Below are 22,820 nucleotides of genomic sequence, written 5' to 3' on the forward strand. Positions count from 1 at the left end.
TCTCTCACCCAGGTTCTGTTATCTCAGGTCATAAATTCCTGGAGGAGACTCTCTCCCTCGTGCAGTATAGAGAGAGGGTTTCACACTCTGATGGATGAGACAATGCAAGCCATTCATTTGTGGGGCGATTTCCTTCAACCTGCTGACCAGGCCCCTGTGTCTGTCCACCATAGCAGGAGCCCTGACGGTGACCACAAAGTTGACTTTTTCCAGTGACAGGCCATGCTACGTAAACAATTGTTCCAGCTTTGTGAATAGGATGTCCCCGGTGGTGTGTCCTTCCAGGGGAACGTCCCCGGTGGTGTGTCCATCCAGGGAAACGTCCACGGTGGTGTGTCCTTCCAGGGGAACGTCCCCGGCGGTGTGTCCTTCCAGGGGGATGTCCCCGGTGGTGTGTCCTTCCAGGGAAACGTCCACGGTGGTGTGTCCTTCCAGGGGACCGTCCCCGGAGGTGTGTCCTTCCAGGGGAACGTCCCCGGCGGTGTGTCCTTCCAGGGGAACGTCCCCGGCGGTGTGTCCTTCCAGGGGAACGTCCCCGGCGGTGTGTCCTTCCAGGGGAACGTCCCCGGCGGTGTGTCCTTCCAGGGGAACGTCCCTGGTGGTGTGTCCATCCAGGGGAACGTCCCCGGCGGTGTGTCCTTCCAGGGAAACGTCCCCGGTGGTGTGTCCTTCCAGGGGAACGTCCCCGGTGGTGTGTCCTTCCAGGGGTACGTCCCCGGTGGTGTGTCCTTCCAGTTGAATCAGTGCCAGTAGCTCTTCTTTAAAGTCATTTCCATGAAAATAACGGACATAAACACACAACTGTGCTACATCGGTGTTGTCAGTACTCTCATCAATAGCCAGGGGAAAATGCTCAGCCTGACTGAGCCCCTCCAGAACAATCCTATGCACATCATCCGCCAGAGCACAGACACGCCGTCCAGGCTGTTGTCACAGACAGGGGCACCTGTTTGACAGACGCAATTATGCTGTCCATAGACTTGTCTGTAGCCAATTCCTCCAAAACTGTCACCATGCAGTTTTTAAACAGCTCTGCGTCTGTGAAGGGCATGTTGTGTTTGGTTAGAACCCAGGATGCTTTTAGGAAGCACTTGGACCTTCTGTTGTTGGATCAGGCCACGAAGGAGGATTCTACTGCCGTGTTTGTAGGTTGTAGTTAATGCTTCAGTGTTTCTGCGTCGGGCCTCTGTCTGGGGCGGGAAGGCCCCTTTGAAAGTACTACGCTTAGATTCATAATGCCATCTGAGATTGAATTATTTGCAAACAATGACATTTTCATTGCAAACAAGACACTCTGGCTTGGCATTGGAGAAAGATGGTAAGATGAATGGATATCACTCTGTCTGTTCTTCCCTGAAACTTTGATTTTCATTATCCACCTTTTGTTACTTTTTGAGAACGACATGTTCTCTTGCTATCAAGCTAATTGTTCTGAATGAATGTTGATATTAATAAAGTAGTGTAGACTACAATAGGCTACGTAGACCTGTTTTTCCCCACCAATCAACGCACAGAGAAATAAACAAAAAGTTATAATTGAATAGAGATATTGGTGATTTTATGAACTTAATCAGATCTAAATTATTTTATTGTCCCTCAATGTACTATGTACTAATCAAATGTGTTAAACATGTTGTTAAATTTGTAGTGTTGGCGTATTAATTGTGCTAATATTATATGCTAATTATGTTCTGGCCTGCCGACTTTAACTCAGAAAAAAATTCTCCCGATGTCACGTCCTGACCATAGAAAGCTGTTCTTTTCTATGGTAGAGTAGGTCAGGGCGTGACAGGGGGGTTTTCTAGTTTCGTTTTTCTATGTTGTTTTCTAGTTTTGTATTTCTATGTTGGGTTTTGTTTGGGATGATCTCCAATTAGAGGCAGCTGGTCATCGTTGTCTCTAATTGGAGATCATACTTAAGTAGGTGTTTTTCCCACCTGGGTTTGTGGAAGATTGTTTTTGAGTAGTGTATGTTTCACCTCTGCATCACGGTTTGTTGTTTTTTTGTTCTTTAGTTTATGTGTATGTATTGCATAGTTTCACAGTTCAATAAAATATGTGGAACGATAATCACGCTGCACTTTGGTCCGCTCCTCTCTATGACAACCGTGACACCCGAAGCCAAATCTAGTTGACAAACCCTGTTTTATAGTATGTCATGGCCTTTTCTGGCCAACTGCTGTTATGTTTATAATATACTATGGTGTTGTGTCACTAGACTTTGACCAGATATTATTGCATCCAAAGATCAACTGTACCTAGAACATAGATACAGAGACACTTGTTATCAGGAAGCTGCTCTCTCAGCCCAACGGAAAATATCTCAATAACTTGACATGTTCTGGTTGTGAATTCAGGCTACAAGGTAAGAATCTTCCCAGGGATTATTGGAAAGTGTGTAGAGAAATTAAATGTATGGTGTTATTTTAGTATAGTGACTGACAGTAAAACACTCAGATTTAAAAGTCCATTTCACCTGGGACAGTTATGTGACAGTTCAATCATACAAAATGGCGCTAACTGGGCGTAGGCAAGTCAAATTCAAAAACATATTGTTCATATATTCGTATATTGTGGTTATTTTACAATTTGTATATTTTTATGTATAAGTTGTAAATCGTCTTTTCAAAATATCGTAAAATTTGTTTTCTAAACTACAATGAGCTCCTCTTTCCTGTGTAATTTGGTTTGAAACCACTGAACATACTTTTCTTAACATTGTTATTATGAACTGAATTCAGTAACAGCATAATAATATCATACCTGTTAAACAAAGCAACACACTAGAATGAGAGAAATTATTAAAAGAGAAAGTGACTTATTAATATTATATTGTTGTTATTATTATTATTATTATTATTAGTTAAACTACATGGAGAAAAGGTGAAAATATCAGTCAGGACTACATGTTCATGTGATGCATTAAATCACCTGACTGTTTGGATGTATCTGTTAGTAAATGTTTTATTGCTAAGAGATAATTAATAAAATACAACAATTGACATTCAATAATTAGTTGTCACTGTGTTAATCACAACCAACATGCTGGATCTCTGTTTAGTTGTCACTGTGTTAACCACAACCAACATACTGGATCTCTGTTTAGTTGTCACTGTGTTAACCACAACCAACATGCTGGATCTCTGTTTAGTTGTTACTGTGTTAACCACAACCAACATGCTGGATCTCTGTTTAGTTGTCACTGTGTTAACCACAACCAACATGCTGGATCTCTGTTTAGTTGTCACTGTGTTAACCAACATGCTGGATCTCTGTTTAGTTGTTACTGTGTTAACCACAACCAACATGCTGGATCTCTGTTTAGTTGTCACTGTGTTAACCACAACCATCATGCTGGATCTCTGTTTAGTTGTCACTGTGTTAACCACAACCAACATGCTGGATCTCTGTTTAGTTGTTACTGTGTTAACCACAACCAACATGCTGGATCTCTGTTTAGTTGTCACTGTGTCAACCACAACCAACATGCTGGATCTCTGTTTACAGGGGTCAGTGCTCTAAAATGAGTCTCTCTGGGGAGAGAGAGGAGGGGGGCCCTGCCTCTAAAATGAGTCTCTCTGGGGAGAGAGAGGAGGGGGGTCCTGCCTCTAAAATGCATCTATCTGAGGGACATGACAACAAAGCTAAGAGGTGAGATGACAATGGACTTTGTTTCTTAAACATTATTTCCAACATTTGTTATTTTTAATCGGAAATGATTTCTTACGGGTACCTTCATGTGTCTGTAAAATATTGTTGTTGTAAGATTTTAATTCATAGATTTTTGTGTATTCATTTTTGTTTTGCAAAACGCTATATAGCTGGAATGAAATGTTTGTATCCTGTATATTTCACTGTGATATGTGGTTGTCTCACCAGCACACACACACACACACACACACACACACACACACACACACACACACACACACACACATCTTTACCAGTATACACACACATATCTATAGAATTTTAGCATGACACAATCATTTAGTCTACTCTTAATTATTGCCTAATATGTTGGCAGGCATAACTTTATTGTTCTTACTAATTCTGATCGTTGTTACAAGCTGAATTTGGACAATATATCCGTTATATCAACCCACTTCACTCCTGTTTAAACCAAAAAGGGTTCTAACTTTCTTAATATACGGAACCACTAAAGTTCTATATAGAACCCTTTATAGGAGGTTAGCCTGTCTGAGTATACAGTATATATAGAATATATATAGAACCCTTTATAGGAGGTTAGGAAGTGTCTGAGTATACAGTATATATATAATATATATAGAACCCTTTATAGGAGGTTAGGAAGTGTCTGAGTATACAGTATATATAGAATATATATAGAACCCTTTATAGGAGGTTAGCCTGTCTGAGTATACAGTATATTTAATATATATATATAGAACCCTTTATAGGAGGTTAGCCTGTCTGAGTATACAGTATATATATAATATATATAGAACCCTTTACAGGAGGTTAGCCTGTCTGAGTATACAGTATATATAGAACCCTTTATAGGAGGTTAGGAAGTGTCTGAGTATACAGTATATATATAATATATATAGAACCCTTTATAGGAGGTTAGGAAGTGTCTGGGTATACAGTATATATATAATATATATAGAACCCTTTATAGGAGGTTAGGAAGTGTCTGAGTATACAGTATATATAATATATATAGAATCCTTTATAGGAGGTTAGGAAGTGTCTGAGTATACAGTATATATAATATATATAGAATCCTTTATAGGAGGTTAGGAAGTGTCTGAGTATACAGTATATATAATATATATATAGAATCCTTTATAGGGCTCTTTGATCAGAACTCTAGAGGTTCTTCTTCGCTGAATTGATCTTCATTATATCCAAACACACTGGTGGTCAGGGAGGCTTCTCTTTGTTTGAACGATGGCCCACGTCAACTCTGGCTGACTTTTTTACAATATGATATATTACAACACTTTACAATACATTATAATACAATATATAATAATTAAATACATTATAATACAATACATTATAATACAATACATTATAATACAATAAAGACAGACAACAACTGACTTTTTTACATTACTATACATTACTATACAATACTATACATTACTATACAATACTATACAATACTATACATTACTATACAATACATACATTACTATACATTACTATACAATACTATACAATACTATACATTACTATACATTACTATACAATACTATACAATACTATACATTACTATACAATACTATACAATACTATACATTACTATACATTACTATACAATACTATACAATACTATACAATACTACACATTACTATGCATTACTATACATTACTATACAATACTATACATTACCAAACAATACTATACAATACTATACATTACTACACAATACTACACATTACTATACAATACTATACAATACTATACAATACTATACAACACTATACAATACTATACATTACTATACAATACATTACTATACAATACTATACATTACTACACAATACTACACATTACTATACATTACTATACAATACTATACAATACTATACATTACAATACATTACTATACAATACTATACATTACTACACAATACTATACACTACTATACATTACTACACAATACTACACATTACTGTACAATACTATACAATACTATACATTACTATACATTACTATACAATACTATACATTACTACACAATACTATACACTACTATACAATACTATACATTACTATACAATACAATACATTACTACACAATACTATACAATACTATACAATACTATACATTACTATACATTACTATACAATACTATACAATACTATACTTTACTATACAATACTATGCATTACTATACATTACTATACAATACTATACATTACTATACAATACTATACATTACTATACATTACTATACAATACTATACATTACTATACAATACTATGCAATACTATACAATACTATACAATACTATACATTACTATACAATACTACACAATACAATACAATACATTACAATATATTACAATACAATACAATACTATACATTACTATACAATACTATACAATACTATACACTACTATACAATACCATACTATACAATACTATACATTACTATACAATACTATACAATACTATACAATACTATACATTACTATACAATACTATACATTACTATACATTACTATACAATACTATACAATACTATACAATACTACACATTACTATACACTACTATACATTACTATACAATACTATACATTGCTACACAATACTATGCAATACTATTCATTACTACACAATACTACACATTACTATACAATACTATACAATACTATACGATTCTATACATTACTATACAATACTATACAATACTATACATTACTATACAATACATCACTATACAATACTATACATTACTACACAATACTACACATTACTATACAAGACTATACAATACTATACAATACTATACGTTACTATACATCACTATACAATACTATACATCACTACACAATACTATACAATACTATACATTACTACACAATACTACACATTACTATACAATACTATACAATACTATACACTACTATACATTACTATACAATACTATACATTACTACACAATACTATACAATGTTATACAATACTATGCAATACTATACATTACTATACAATACTATACATTACTACACAATACTATACAATACGATACAATACTATACAATACTATACATTACTATACATTACTATACAATACTATACAATACTATACAATACTATACAATACAATACATTACAATATATTACAATACAATACAATACTATACATTACTATACATTACTATACAATACTATACATTACTATACAATACTATACAATACAATAGAATACAATACAATACATTACATTATATTACAACACAATACAATACAATACATTACAATATATTACAACACAATACAATACAATATATTACAACACAATACAATACAATACATTACAAAACATTGCAATACCACTTTGTCCCCCCCATATACCTATAAGAGTAAATTGTCTTCATTGTCAGCACCTCTAAAACCAATCTCAAAATATTGTTTTAAAAAATGAATAATTTAGTTTTTCATAATAATAATAAAAAATGAATATTACTAATGTAACCCACTGCAAAGACTGGGTTTAGTTGATTGTGTGGCACTGCTCATGTCCGCGTTCTGGAACTGTCCCCGTCCCTGTACAAAACTGCCCGCGTCCACGTCCGGTGCGGTGCCAAGCATATTGTCCCGGTTACGCGCAGAGAGGCTGAGGTGATCTTGGATACCAACGATGGAGTTCGCTACAGTGTTGAGATGTCAAAGTTTATTGTTCAATTTGCTTTCTGCTTTACGGTCAGGGACAGTATGAGTGTCGCCAGATCCTTTTCACTCTCTGTCCTTGTTTCATTTTGTGGTTCACCGGATTCGTCATCATCATCGAGACGAGGTTACAGACGAACGACCTGCTAGCTAGCCAAGCTAGTCGGTACAGCTAGGAAAGCTAGCTAGCTACTCTATCAGCAGCATCCTAGTTATCCTGGCTAGTCGATAAAGCTCGGTAAGCTAGCTAGCTACTCTACCAGCAGCATCCTAGTTATCCTAGCTAGTCGGTACAGCTAGGTAAGCTAGCTAGCTACTCTACCAGCAGCATCCTAGTTATCCTAGCTAGTCGGTACAGCTAGGTAAGCTAGCTAGCTACTCTACCAGCAGCATCCTAGTTATCCTAGCTAGTCGGTACAGCTAGGTAAGCTAGCTAGCTACTCTACCAGCAGCATCCTAGTTATCCTAGCTAGTCGGTACAGCTAGGTAAGCTAGCTAGCTACTCTACCAGCAGCATCCTAGTTATCCTAGCTAGTCGGTACAGCTAGGTAAGCTAGCTAGCTACTCTACCAGCAGCATCCTAGTTATCCTAGCTAGTCGCTACAGCTAGGTAAGCTAGCTAGCTACTCTACCAGCAGCATCCTAGTTATCCTAGCTAGTCGCTACAGCTAGGTAAGCTAGCTAGCTACTCTACCAGCAGCATCTTAGTTATCCTAGCTAACACTACATCATCACCGGCTGCCTGCATTTCTTGTGGACCGATGGAGCTCCCCGGTTGTTTCTTCCACCTGTTAAATCCCGTGGAGGGCTTCTCCCTTTCTCATTGATGGATGCTGTAATGCGTTGTGTGCTGGTGGCAGGGAAGTCAGGCGCAGGAGAATGAACTTGGTAAAAATGGAGCTGTTTAATAAACATCAAAACCTCAGAAAACCAAAGTATACAAAATAACAAATAGAGGGTGCGAAACCCGTCCCACACCAGAATAACAATAAACACCTACATACAACAAACAATCTCCGACAAGGACATGAGGGGAAACAGAGGGTTAAATACACAACATGTCATTGATGGGATTGGAACCAGGTGTGTAGGAAGACAAGACAAAACCAATGGAAAATGAAAAATGGATCAGTGATGGCTAGAAGGTCGGTAGTGTCGACCGCCGAACACCGCCCGAACAAGGAGAGGGACCGACTTCGGCAGAAGTTACCTCTGTCCGATTCTCCTCTCTTCACTAGATGGACTGTAACTTTAGTGTTTAACCCCTCTGTGTCCAAGGACCGAACTTTTGAATATTATTTTCGGGCGCCTCAAGTAGGCTGGACACATGACATTTTTAACAATGTTTTTTTTCTGATGAAAACTAGTTCATTGCATCCTCCATGGAGCTCAGTTTCATAATATTACGTTATGTTATGAAGTAATCGCTAAAAAACAGACCTTATTTTAGGTCATTTTTCAGCTTTTCTAGTTGAATTGAGCACCGTGACGCCAACTCACATTCTGAACATTCTATTCCCAGCTCATTGTTCTGCGTTAAAATGGCAGCTTCTCTATTGTTATCAATGAGACCTGTCGGCAATAACCGTGAACGCCGACCTCGGGTAAATTACTATTAACCTTGTAGGCTGACCTCAATTATTATTATTATTATTATTATTATCAGGTAACTTATTATTATTAACAGGGTTCTGGCTACTTTATGAGTGCTATCCCTGTTCGCTTGGGTACATATTGTGGTGGCCCACAGTCCTAAACGTTAACCATTTTCTGGTCATGGTTAACCATATTTGTTTTCAGAAAAAGGTATACCACCTAAACAAAACGCATGTCCCTGTCCTCTTTTTCAGATGTGGCCGATTTTAAACATCCAGAATACATTTTTTAATTAAGAAGTAACACTTTGATGACTTGTTGTTTCTAAATGGCTGCTGGGTAATTGGATATGCATTGAAATCTTTGCATCGCAGGTTCACAGAGTTGCGCAGGTTCACAGAGTTGCAAACCAAATGGATAGGTCTAGCTCATTGATTTGTAGATCTGACGTAGTTGCTACCTCAGATTATGAGCCTAGTTCAAAGACGAAAAAATAAAAACATGGAGTCTCCTCGTGCATGCGCCCCCAGTCTCATTGTTCTCAGATCGACCACTATCCAAATGCGCTACTGTTTTTCAGCCATGGCCTGCAAAGTCATCATTCAAAGTTCTGGCGCCTTCTGAGAGCCCATGGGAGCGTTAGAAAATGTCACGTTACAGCAAAGATCCCCTGTTTTGGATAGAGATGATCAAGAAGGCCAAGAAATAGTCAGAGGGGGCGCTTCCTGTACAGAATCTTCTCAGGTTTTGGCCTGCCAAATGAGTTCTGTTATACTCACAGACACCATTCAAACAGTTTTAGAAACTTTGGAGTGTTTTCTATCCAAAGCTAATAATTATATGCATATTCTAGTTTCTGGGCAGGAGTAATAATCAGATTAAATCGGGTACGTTTTTTATCCGGCCGTGAAAATACTGCCCCCTATCCATAACAAGTTAACCATAAACATCACACATTTAGTTAATTATATATATAAAACAATTTATTTAGATGGGTGACATTATCTGCCAAAATAACATGTAGATGCAAAATGCAAAAACATGTACATGCAAAATAATGTAGACCAAAAAGAGCTCTCCAGCAGGAACCAAAACATTCAAAGGCCATTTTCTCAAAGTGAGGTTACAAGTATATCATCTTCCAAAGCAGAAACACTTTTCCACTGTTCCTCAACTGTAGTGTATGATATACCATGTTCTAGCTCTGAGGCTCTACTATTATCAAATGTGAAAAACACAATTTCAAATTTTGCTACATAAGACCGAGCCGTTCATTTGAGAGAAAGGCAGATATATAACATTTTGCAAAAAAACATTGTCTCTCTGAAATGAAACCATCAAGTGATAGATTTTAAACAAATACATGTCTGTCGTTGAACAATCCGATGCCATGATTAGATAGTGAAAAAACACACTTAAACAATAAAATCTAATTTATGAACATTTCTGAAAATGAGTAGATGAGAGATGTAATGTTTGTCTCTGTTGTGTTGAAGTCCAATCAAGCAGGAGAGACCAGCCTCCCCTGTACCCAGCTGTGTGTCCATGAAGAGTGACCAGTCTATGGGTCATCCTATAGAGTTTAGAGAGGGAGACTTTTCTACTGAACAAAGGTAAGAAGAACTCATGGGTCATGGTCAGTGAGTTAAACAACACTGTCTCTAGTCATTTCTCCTCTCCCATTTTCACATTTCTTTTTGTTGTTTTCATAATCCATAGGCTAATACTTTTGTCCATTTTCATAGTCCTAAAACAATATTAAACAAACACAACGTTCCCTCCCTGTGTGTGTGTGTGTGTGTGTGTGTGTGTGTGTGTGTGTGTGTGTGTGTGTGTGTGTGTGTGTGTGTGTGTGTGTGTGTGTGTGTGTGTGTGTGTGCACTCCCTGGATGAAGAGATATAATCTCTATCCTGATAGCCTAGTCACTTTTACCCCTACCTACATGTACATAATACCTCAACTTTCCTCAACTACCTGGTACCCCTGCACATTGACTCAGTACTGGTACTCCTTATAGTCTCATTATTATCTCAACTACCTGGTACCCCTGCACATTGACTCAGTACTGGTACTCCTTATAGTCTCATTATTACCTCAACTACCTGGTACTCCTGCACATTGACTCAGTACTGGTACTCCTTATAGCCTCATTATTACCTCAACTACCTGGTACCCCTGGACATTGACTCAGTACTGGTACTCCGTATAGCCTCATTATTACCTCAACTACCTGGTACCCCGCACATTGACTCAGTACTGGTACTCCGTATAGCCTCATTATTACCTCAACTACCTGGTACCCCTGCACATTGACTCAGTACTGGTACTCCTTATAGTCTCATTATTACCTCAACTACCTGGTACCCCTGCACATTGACTCAGTACTGGTACTCCTTATAGTCTCATTATTACCTCAACTACCTGGTACCCCTGCACATTGACTCAGTACTGGTACTCCTTATAGTCTCATTATTACCTCAACTACCTGGTACCCCGCACATTGACTCAGTACTGGTACTCCTTATAGTCTCATTATTACCTCAACTACCTGGTACCCCTGCACATTGACTCAGTACTGGTACTCCTTATAGTCTCATTATTACCTCAACTACCTGGTACCCCTGCACATTGACTCAGTACTGGTACTCCTTATAGTCTCATTATTACCTCAACTACCTGGTACCCCTGCACATTGACTCAGTACTGGTACTCCTTATAGTCTCATTATTACCTCAACTACCTGGTACCCCGCACATTGACTCAGTACTGGTACTCCTTATAGTCTCATTATTACCTCAACTACCTGGTACCCCTGCACATTGACTCAGTACTGGTACTCCTTATAGCCTCATTATTACCTCAACTACCTGGTACCCCTGCACATTGACTCAGTACTGGTACTCCTTATAGTCTCATTATTACCTCAACTACCTGGTACCCCTGCACATTGACTCAGTACTGGTAGTCCTTATAGTCTCATTATTACCTCAACTACCTGGTACCCCTGCACATTGACTCAGTACTGGTACTCCTTATAGTCTCATTATTACCTCAACTACCTGGTACCCCTGCACATTGACTCAGTACTGGTACTCCTTATAGTCTCATTATTACCTCAACTACCTGGTACCCCTGCACATTGACTCAGTACTGGTACTCCTTATAGTCTCATTATTACCTCAACTACCTGGTACCCCTGCACATTGACTCAGTACTGGTAGTCCTTATAGTCTCATTATTACCTCATCTACCTGGTACCCCTGCACATTGACTCAGTACTGGTACTCCTTATAGCCTCATTATTACCTCAACTACCTGGTACCCCTGCACATTGACTCAGTACTGGTACTCCTTATAGCCTCATTATTACCTCAACTACCTGGTACCCCTGCACATTGACTCAGTACTGGTAATCCTTATAGCGTAATTATTGTTATTTTGTGTTACTATTTCCTTTTTTTTATTTACAAGGTATAAGGTCAACGTAGCAAGTCTGGTGAACAGGGCAGAGCTCCATATCCGCAGGCAAACCAGCAGAAACTGGATCAGCAGCACAACAAGGTATCATGTCTGGTGGACAGGTCAGAGTTCATATCCTCAGTCAGACCAGTAGAAACTGGATCAGCAGCACTACAAGGTATCACGTCTGGTGGACAGGTCAGAGTTCATATCCTCAGTCAGACCAGCAGAAACTGGATCAGCAGCACTACAAGGTATCACGTCTGGTGGACAGGTCAGAGTTCATATCCTCAGTCAGACCAGCAGAAACTGGATCAGCAGCACTACAAGGTATCACGTCTGGTGGACAGGTCAGAGTTCATATCCTCAGTCAGACCAGTAGAAACTGGATCAGCAGCACTACAAGGTATCACGTCTGGTGGACAGGTCAGAGTTCATATCCTCAGTCAGACCAGTAGAAACTGGATCAGCAGCACTACAAGGTATCACGTCTGGTGGACAGGTCAGAGTTCATATCCTCAGTCAGACCAGTAGAAACTGGATCAGCAGCACTACAAGGTATCACATCCGGTGGAGCATGTATCAATACTGATAGGATGGAAAGAAAGGGAGCGCTGCTCTCAGATCAGTTTTCTACATTAAAATCTTTCCTTAATGTAAGAATATTTTAAAGATAAATACACAATGCAGAGTTTGAGAGGACGAGAGGACTGGAGTACTAAAGGTCAATAGGGAATTGTAAATAGGAGTTGGGTTTCAGTTCAACATCTGTTACAATCTGTGGAATGTCACTCCTGAACTCAGAGCGACGTGTGCTACGTGGGCCACGTTGGCATTGGTCTGTACATTGAGTCGAGAGCAGGATACTTGTTAATTGGCCATTGGCCAAGTTGTCCTGCAAGGACTTCTGATTGGTCAACCCCAGGCTATGGTGGGGGGTTATAAATGGCATCCTGTTCCTTTGTTTGGTGGGGAAAAGCTGAGGACAGGGGATTCTGATTGGTCAACTCCAGGCTAGGGTGGGGGGTTATAAATGGCTTCCTGTTCCTTTGTTTGGTGGGGAAAAGCTGAGGACAGGGGAGACTGAACATCTGAACATCTTCCTCCCAGCTTGACATGCCATAACAGGTTAGATATGCTATTACTTCAATTTTTAAAAAATATGACTATTTTACACCATTTTAAAGATAAGACTCTCGTTAATCTAACCACACTGTCCGATTTCAAAAAGGCTTTACAACGAAAACAAAACATTAGATTATGTCAGCAGAGTACCCAGCCAGAAATAATCAGACACCCATTTTTCAAGCTAGCATATAATGTCACATAAACCCAAACCACAGCTAAATGCAGCACTAACCTTTGATGATCTTCATCAGATGACAACCCTAGGACATTATGTTATACAATACATGCATGTTTTGTTCAATCAAGTTCATATTTATATCAAAAACCAGCTTTTTACATTAGCATGTGACTAGCATGTGACTAGCATTCCCACCGAACACTGCCGGTGAATTTACTAAATTACTCACGATAAACGTTCACAAAAAGCATAACAATTATTTTAAGAATTATAGATACAGAACTCCTCTATGCACTCGATATGTCCGATTTTAAAATAGCTTTTCGGTGAAAGCACATTTTGCAATATTCTCAGTAGATAGCCCGGCATCACGGGGCTAGCTATTTAGACACCCAGCAGGTTTAGCACTCATCAAAGTCAGATTTACTATAAGAAAAATGTTCTTACCTTTGTTGTCTTCGTCAGAATGCACTCCCAGGACTTCTACTTCAATAACAAATGTTGGTTTGGTCCAAAATAATCCATCGTTATATCCAAACAGCGGCGTTTTGTTCGTGTGTTCTAGACACTATCCTAAATGCTAAATCAGGGTTACGAGCATGGCGCAATTCGTGACAAAAGAATTCTAAATATTCCATTACCGTACTTCGAAGCATGTCAACCGCTGTTAAAAATCCATTTTTATGCCATTTTTCTCATAAAAAAGCGATAATATTCCAACCGGGAATCTGCGTTTAGATAAACAGACAAAGGAAAAGAAACCATTCGGTCGAAGCGGGCACGCGCCTAAGCCCATAGTACTCTGAGTGGCCACTTGCCAAAAGCGATAAAGTGTTTCAGCCAGAGCCTGCCTCGATATCGTTCAACGTTTTCCCGGGCTCTGAGACCCTATGGAAGACGTAGGAAGTGTCATGTTATTGCACAGATCCTGAGTCTTCAATAAAAAGAGCCAAGATGAAACACTACTTCTCAGACAGGCCACTTCCTGCTTGAAATCTTCTCAGGTTTTGGCCTGCCATAGGAGTTCTGTTATACTCACAGACACCATTCAAAGAGTTTTAGAAACTTTAGGGTGTTTTCTATCCAAAGCCAATAATTATATGCATATTCTAGTTACTGGGCAGGTGTAGTAACCAGATTAAATCGGGTACGTTTTTTATCCAGCCGTGCAAATACTGCCCCCTATCCCCAACAGGTTAAACAACACTGTCTCTAGTCATTTCTCCTCTCCCATTTTCACATTTCTTTTGGTTGTTTTCATAATCCATAGGCTAATCCTTTAGTCCATTTTCATAGTCCTAAAACAATATGAAACAAACACAACGTTCCCTCCGTGTGTGTGTGTGTGTGTGTGTGTGTGTGTGTGTGTGTGTGTGTGTGTGTGTGTGTGTGTGTGTGTGTGTGTGTGTGTGTGTGTGTGTGTGGTGTGTGTGTGTGGGTACTGTAATCTCATGTTTTGTCCACAGAAACCAACAGGAGAGATCAGAGTCAGAGATTCTCAGTGGTCAGTCTTCCCAGAGTCATCAAACAGACCTGGACTCTATATTCAGTGTATGTGGTCCTGTTATGAACATTTGTTTTTGTTTTCCTCAAGTAAAGTTGATCTGTCAATCATTCATTATTGTGTTGATGAGAAAGCATTTCTTCTCTTGCTTAACTTATTTACTTTATTATTTCAGTTGCTTGAAGAGAAAATTATTACATTTGTGAAGAACGAGCTGAAAATGTTCAAGAGGAATCTTAGTCCAGAACTCCCACAAGGCTTTGAGAGTCAGAAGCAGGATGAGGAAGTGGTGGATGCTGAAGATGAGAAGCAGGAGAGCAGTGCCAGAGAGGGGGCTCTGAAGATCACACTGCACGTCCTGAGGAAAATGAACAAGAAAGAGCTTGCTGACACACTGGAGAAAAGTAAGAGCTGTTTTACTCATGTTGAATGCAGTTTTATAACATTTAAAAGCTGTGGCTAAAGTACAGCTAAAGTAGCTGTGTAACTCAATGATATTGTAGCAGCCTTAACACAACACCTAGTGACCTCATCAAGTAGCAGAAGGGATGTGTTGTGTGGATTAATTTAGAGAGAGAGACAGAGAGAGAGAGAGAGAGAGAGAGAGAGAGAGAGAGAGAGAGAGAGAGAGAGAGAACATTAATAATACCATCAATAATACCAATAATAATGTAATCAGTCACACCAGTCTGTAATGCATTATGAAAACATATACACATTTATACTGTTGTGTCTTTGGGCACCATTAAACTTGTTTATCAAATAACTCCCTGTAATTATTATCACGCGATTAAACTGATTAATCGTTTAACCTCTATGGGCTAGGTGGGACGCTTGCAGCATTGACACGGCTGGATAAAAAACATACCCGATTTAATCTGGTTACCACTCCTACCCAGTAACTAGAATATGGATATACTTATTACATATGGATAGAAAACACCCAAAATTTTCTAAAACTGTTTGAATGGTGTCTGTGAGTATAACAGAACTCAAATGGCAGGTCAAAACCTGAGAGATTCCTTTACAGGAAGTGGCCTGTCTGACCATTTGTTGAACTTCTTTTCCATCTCTATCATTTACTAAGGATCTCTGCTCTAACGTGACACTTCCCACGTCGTCCATAGGCTCTCAGAGCCCGGGAAAAAACAGAATGTCGTCATTCCAGCCCCAGGCTGAAACACATTATCGCCTTTCTCAAGTGGCCCATCAAGAGACACTAGCTTATGCGCGTGACCCCGACCGCCCCCGCCTTTGGGATTTTTTCCTCTGTTTGCCGAAAAGGAGATTCCCTGTCGGAATATTATCGCTTTTCTACGAGAAAAGTGTCGTAAAAATTGATTTTAAACAGCGGTTGACATGCTTCGAAGTACGGTAATGGAATACTTAGAATTTTATTGTCACGAATTGCGCCAAGCGCGTGACACTTCTTTACTATTTCGGATAGTGTCTGGAATGCACGAACAAAACGCCGCTATTCGGATATAACGATGGATTATTTTGGACCAAACCAACATTTGTTATTGAAGTAGACGTCCTGGCTGTGTATTCTGACGAAGACAACAAAAGGTAATGACATTTTTATAATAGTAAATATGATTATGGTGAGTGCTAAACTTGCCGGGTGTCTAAATAGCGAGCCCGTGATGCCTGGGCTATGTACTTAGAATATTGCAAAATGTGCTTTCACCAAAAAGCTATTTTAAAATCGGACATATCGAGTGCATAGAGGAGGTCTGTATCTATAATTCTTAAAATAATTGTTATGCTTTTTGTGAACGTTTATCGTGAGTAATTTAGTAAAATATTAGCGAATTCCCCGGAAGTTTGCGGGGGGTATGCTAGTTCTGAACGTCACATGCTAATGTAAAAAGCTGGTTTTTGATATAAATATGAACTTGATTGAACAAAACATGCATGTATTGTATAACATAATGTCCTAGGGTTGTCATCTGATGAAGATCATCAAAGGTGAGTGCTGCATTTAGCTGTCTTCTGGGTTTTGGTGACATTATATGCTGGCTTGAAAAATGGGTGTCTGATTATTTCTGGCTTGGTACTCTGCTGACATAATCTAATATTTTGCTTTCGTTGTAAAGCCTTTTTGAAATCGGACAGTGTGGTTAGATTAACGAGTCTTGTCTTTAAATGGCTGTAAAATAGTCATATGTTTGAGAAATTGAAGTAATAGGATTTTTAAGGTTTTGAAAATCGCGCCACAGGATAGCAGTCGCTGTTACGTAGGTGGGACGAATTCGTCCCGCCTAGCCTAGAGAGGTTAATACATTTTATACAACCATTTAGATGCAAGTCCCATAGCTGAGGCTATTATATAAACAGTTTTATGGTAATACTGTGGTCTCTTCTGAGTATCACACAATTGTACCAAGCGGACCAGTTCGTAGCTGGATTCTTCACCGATCTTTTATACCTTCTCCAGAACATAAATGTCGTTTGGTTCCCCAATTCTGTGAGTTGGAAGAATTTCCTTGTCTCTCTATGAAACCCCTCTCAGTCTCAACTGGGCCTGTTAGGCAGGACATTTCCTTTGGAATTTACGACCGCCTTGACAGGGCCTGGGTAGGGAGAGGTAGGTAGGGGGATGGTGCAAGGCGGAGGGGGTCAACTGTGCTCCCTGTTCCCAGAGTGAGGGCAACGTCATGACAATACATTCAGTTAAGAGAATAAATGATTATAATTTAAAATGTTATAACAGTCCTACAATACTGTAGGCATTAAAACAGACGTAATATTAATATCCTCTGTGCTATTTCTTCATTCAGATGAGCTTGCTGTGATTTGCCAACGTGAACTCAAATCTAATCTAAAGAAGAAGTTTCAATGTGTATTTGAGGGGATCGCTAAACAAGGAAACCCAACACTTCTCAATAAGATCTACACAGAGCTCTACATCACAGAGGGTGGAACAGGACAGGTCAATAATGAACATGAGCTGAGACAGATTGAGACAACAACCAGGAAACAAGCAAGACCAGAGACTGCAATCAAATGTAACGACATCTTCAAACCCTTAACTGGACAAGACAAACGTATCAGAACTGTGCTGACAAAGGGAGTTGCTGGCATTGGAAAAACAGTCTCTGTGCAGAAGTTCATTCTGGACTGGGCTGAAGGAAAAGCAAATCAGGATGTTCAATTTGTGTTTTCATTCCCTTTTCGGGAGCTGAATTTGATGAAAGGGGACAAAAACACTTTGATTGAACTTCTCTATCACTTCTCAATGGAAACCAAACAATCAAGAATCTCCAACTACGACAAGTACAAAGTTCTGTTCATCTTTGATGGTCTGGATGAGTGCCGACTGCCCCTAGACTTCCAGAAGAACAAGATCTGTTGTGACGTCACAGAGTCAACCTCAGTGGATGTTCTGCTGACAAATCTCATCAAGGGAAATCTGCTTCCCTCTGCTCTCCTCTGGATAACTACCCGACCTGCAGCAGCCAATAAGATCCCTTCAGGGTGTGTTGACCAGGTGACAGAGGTACGAGGGTTCAATGACCCACAGAAGGAGGAGTACTTCAGAAAGAGATTCAGTGATGAGGACCTGGCCAGCAGAATCATCTCACATGTAAAGACATCAAGGAGCCTCCACATCATGTGCCACATTCCTGTCTTCTGTTGGATTTCTGCAACAGTCCTCGAACACATGCTGAAACATAAGAGAGAAGAGATGCCCAAGACTCTGACTGAGATGTACACACACCTTGTGGTGTTTCATACCAAACAGAAGAATGAAAAGTATCTTGGGAAAGAAGAGACAGATCCACACTGGAATAACGAGAGCATTCTGTCACTGGGAAAACTGGCTTTTCAACAGCTTGTGAAGGGCAATCTGATTTTCTATGAAGAAGACCTGAAAGAGGCTGGCATTGATGTCAATGAAGCCTCAGTGTACTCAGGATTGTGCACACAGATCTTTAAAGAGGAATGTGGGCTGTACCAGGACAAGGTGTACTGCTTCGTTCATCTGAGCATTCAGGAGTTTCTGGCTGCTGTGTATGTGTTCCTCTCATTCATCAACAACAATGAGAATCTAATGGATGAACTGCAAACAAAATACAAGTCTGAAGTTACTTTCTACAAGAGTGCTGTGGATAAAGCCTTACAAAGTGAGATGGGAAACCTGGACCTGTTCCTCCGCTTCGTTCTGGGCCTCTCATTGGAGTCCAATCAGAAGCACTTACGAGGTCTACTGACAAAGAGAAGAAGCAGCTCAAAGAGCCATGAAGAAACAGTCAAGTACATCAAGGAGAAGATCAGGGAGAATCCCTCTCCAGAGAGGTGCATCAATCTGTTCCACTGTCTGAATGAACTGAATGACCATTCTCTAGTGGAGGAGATCCAAAGCTACCTGAGCTCAGGAAGTCTCTCAGAAACCAACCTGTCACCTGCACAGTGGTCAGCTCTGGTCTTTGTGTTGCTGACTTCAGAAAAGGAGCTGGATGTGTTTGACCTGAAGAAATACTCTAGATCAGAGGAAGGTCTTCTGAGGCTGCTGCCAGTTGTCAAAGCCTCCAGAGCTGCTCTGTGAGTAAATAAAATGACATATAAGAAGTAATCATCAGGAGGAAATATTATGTTTACAGAAAATATGTATTATAATATGTATATAATATTATATTGCATAACATATTGAATCAGATATTCAATCTAGTATTACAATATGACCATACAATTCTAGGAGACGGAAGATGAATCTATGTGTTGTTTGGGAATATGAACCAAATGCATCTGCCATTGTCCTTCTACACTGCTGGTGTTAAATTAACAGTGTGTTTGTGAAGTCATGATGATCTCTTTGCAGGCTGTCAGGCTGTGGAGTCACAGAGAAAGGCTGTGCTTCTCTGGTCTCAGCTCTGAGGTCAAACCCCTCACACCTGAGAGAGCTGGACCTGAGTAACAATGACCTGAAGGATTCAGGAGTGAAGCTGCTCTCTGCTGTACTGGAGGATCCACACTGTAAACTGGAGACTCTGAGGTCAGTATTCCTGTAGTTGGTCAACAAGTGATAACTGTTCACCAGATCCTCATGTGTTTACCAGACACACATAGTCCACACCATATGTGTTTGGACAGTGAAGCTTACAGTTTTAAATGTGGTGCTATGCTCCAGCATTTTGGATTTGAGATACAATGTTTCATATTAGGTGACAGTACAGAATGTCACATTTAATTTGAGGGTAATTTCATTCATATCTGTTTTACCATTTACAAATTAAAGCACTTTATGTATTTAGTTCTCCCATTTGAAAAAGTCTTAATTATTTGGACAAATGCACTTATATTGTATTAAAGTAGTCATAAGTTTAGTAGTTGTACCATATTCCATGCCTGCAGTGATTACATCAAGCTTGTGATTCTATAAACTTGTTGAATTCATTTACAGTTTGTCTTGGTTGTGTTTTGGATTATGTTTTTCCTAATAGAAACTGAACGGTGAATAATGTCCTGTCATTTTGGAGTCACTTCACTTGTGTTGTCAGTAAGAATAGAACATGTTTCTGAACACTTCTACATTCATGTGGATGATACCATGATTATGAATAATCAGGAATTAATCGTTAATGATGATGAATGAGAAATTTACAGAGGCACAAAGATCAGACCCCCTCTGTTATTGGTGTTATTCTGTATACTTCTGGCCCTTCTTTGGACACTGTGTTAACTAACCTCCAGACGAGCTTCAATGCCATACAACTCTCCTTCCGTGGCCTCCAACTGCTCTTAAATACAAGTAAAACTAAATGCTCTTCAACCGATCGCTGCCTGCACCTGCCCGCCCGTCCAGCATCACTATTCTGGACGGTTCTGACTTAGAATATGTGGACAACTACAAATACCTAGGTGTCTGGTTAGACTGTAAACTCTCCTTCCAGACTCAATATAAGCATCTCCAATCCAAAGTTAAATCTAGAATTGGCTTCCTATTTCGCAACATAGCGTCCTTCACTCATGCTGCCAAACATACCCTTATAAAACTGACCATCCTAACGATCCTCGACTTCGGCGATGTCATTTACAAAATAGCCTCCAATACCCTACTCAATAAATTGGATGCAGTCTATCACAGTGCCATCCGTTTTGTCACCAAAGCCCCATATACAGTGGGGGAAAAAAGTATTTGATCCTCTGCTGATTTTGTACGTTTGCCCACTGACAAAGAAAGGATCAGTCTATAATTTTAATGGTTTATTTGAACAGTGAGAGACAGAATAACAACAAAAACATCCAGAAAAACTCATGTCAGAAATGTTATAAATTGATTTGCATTTTAATGAGGGAAATAAGTATTTGACCCCCTCTCAATCAGAAAGATTTCTGGCTCCCAGGTGTCTTTTATACAGGTAAAGAGCTGAGATTAGGAGCACACTCTTAAAGGGAGTGCTCCTAACCACAACTTGTTACCTGTAAAAAAAGAAACCTGTCCACAGAAGCAATCAATCAATCAGATTCCAAACTCTCCACCATGGCCAAGACCAAAGAGCTCTCCAAGGATGTCAGGGACAAGATTGTAGACCTACACAAGGCTGGAATGGGCTACACGACCATCGCCAAGCAGCTTGGTGAGAAGGTGACAACATTTGGTGCGATTATTCGCAAATCGAAGAAACACAAAAGAACTGTCAATATCCCTCGGCCTGGGGCTCCATGCAAGATCTCACCTCGTGGAGTTGCAATGATCATGAGAACGGTGAGGAATCAGACCAGAACTACACGGGAGGATCTTGTCAATGATCTCAAGGCAGCTGGGACCGTAGTCACCAAGAAAACAATTGGTAACACACTACGCTGTGAAGGACTGAAATCCTGCAGCGCCAGCAAGGTCCCCTGCTCAAGAATACATATACATGCCCATCTGAAGTTTGCCAATGAACATCTGAATGATTCAGAGGACAACTGGGTGAAAGTGTTGTGGTCAGATGAGACCAAAATGGAGCTCTTTGGTATCAACTCAACTCACCGTGTTTGGAGGAGGTGGAATGATGCCTATGACCCCAAGAACACCATCTCTTCCGTCAAACATGGAGGTGGAAACATTATGCTTTGGGTGTGTTTTTCTGCTAAGGGGACAGGACAACTTCACTGCATCAAAGGGACGATGGACGGGGCCATGTATCGTCAAATCTTGGGTGAGAACCTCCTTCCCTCAGCCAGGGCATTGAAAATGGGTTGTGGATGGGTATTCCAGCATGACAATGACACAAAACACACGGCCAAGGCAACAAAGGAGTGGCTCAAGAAGAAGCACAGGTCCTGGAGTGGCCAAGCCAGTCTCCAGACCTTAATCCCATAGAAAATCTGTGGAGGGATATGAAGGTTCAAGTTGCCAAACGTCAGCCTTGAAACCTTAATGACTTGGAGAAGATCTGCAAAGAGGAGTGGGACAAATCCCTCCTGAGATGTGTGCGAACCTGGTGGCCAACTACAAGAAACGTCTGACCTCTATGATTGCCAATAAGGGTTTTGCCACCAAGTACTAAGTCATGTTTTGCAGAGAGGTCAAATACTTATTTCCCTCATTAAAATGCAAATAATTGTATAACATTTTTGACATGCGTT

General features: G+C 39.7%; 1 protein-coding gene across 1 annotated transcript; it reads left to right on the top strand.

Annotated features, from left to right (window-relative positions):
• Positions 1 to 2,219: 2,219 nt before the first annotated feature.
• Positions 2,220 to 21,048, top strand: LOC145876402 (NLR family CARD domain-containing protein 3-like). Its single transcript, XM_082972180.1, has 8 exons — positions 2,220 to 2,365; positions 3,508 to 3,651; positions 10,466 to 10,582; positions 12,442 to 12,531; positions 15,202 to 15,286; positions 15,415 to 15,643; positions 18,023 to 19,787; positions 20,065 to 21,048. The coding sequence occupies exons 2-8, from the start codon at positions 3,524 to 3,526 to the stop codon at positions 20,252 to 20,254; spliced, it is 2,604 nt and encodes an 867-aa protein (XP_082828306.1). The 5' UTR covers positions 2,220 to 2,365; positions 3,508 to 3,523; the 3' UTR covers positions 20,255 to 21,048.
• The last annotated feature ends 1,772 nt before the right edge of the window (positions 21,049 to 22,820 follow it).

The sequence above is a fragment of the Salmo salar genome, unplaced genomic scaffold (genome assembly GCF_965601325.2).
Source record: "Salmo salar unplaced genomic scaffold, fSalSal1 ptg000587l, whole genome shotgun sequence".
NCBI classification, from domain to species: Eukaryota; Metazoa; Chordata; class Actinopteri; order Salmoniformes; family Salmonidae; genus Salmo; species Salmo salar.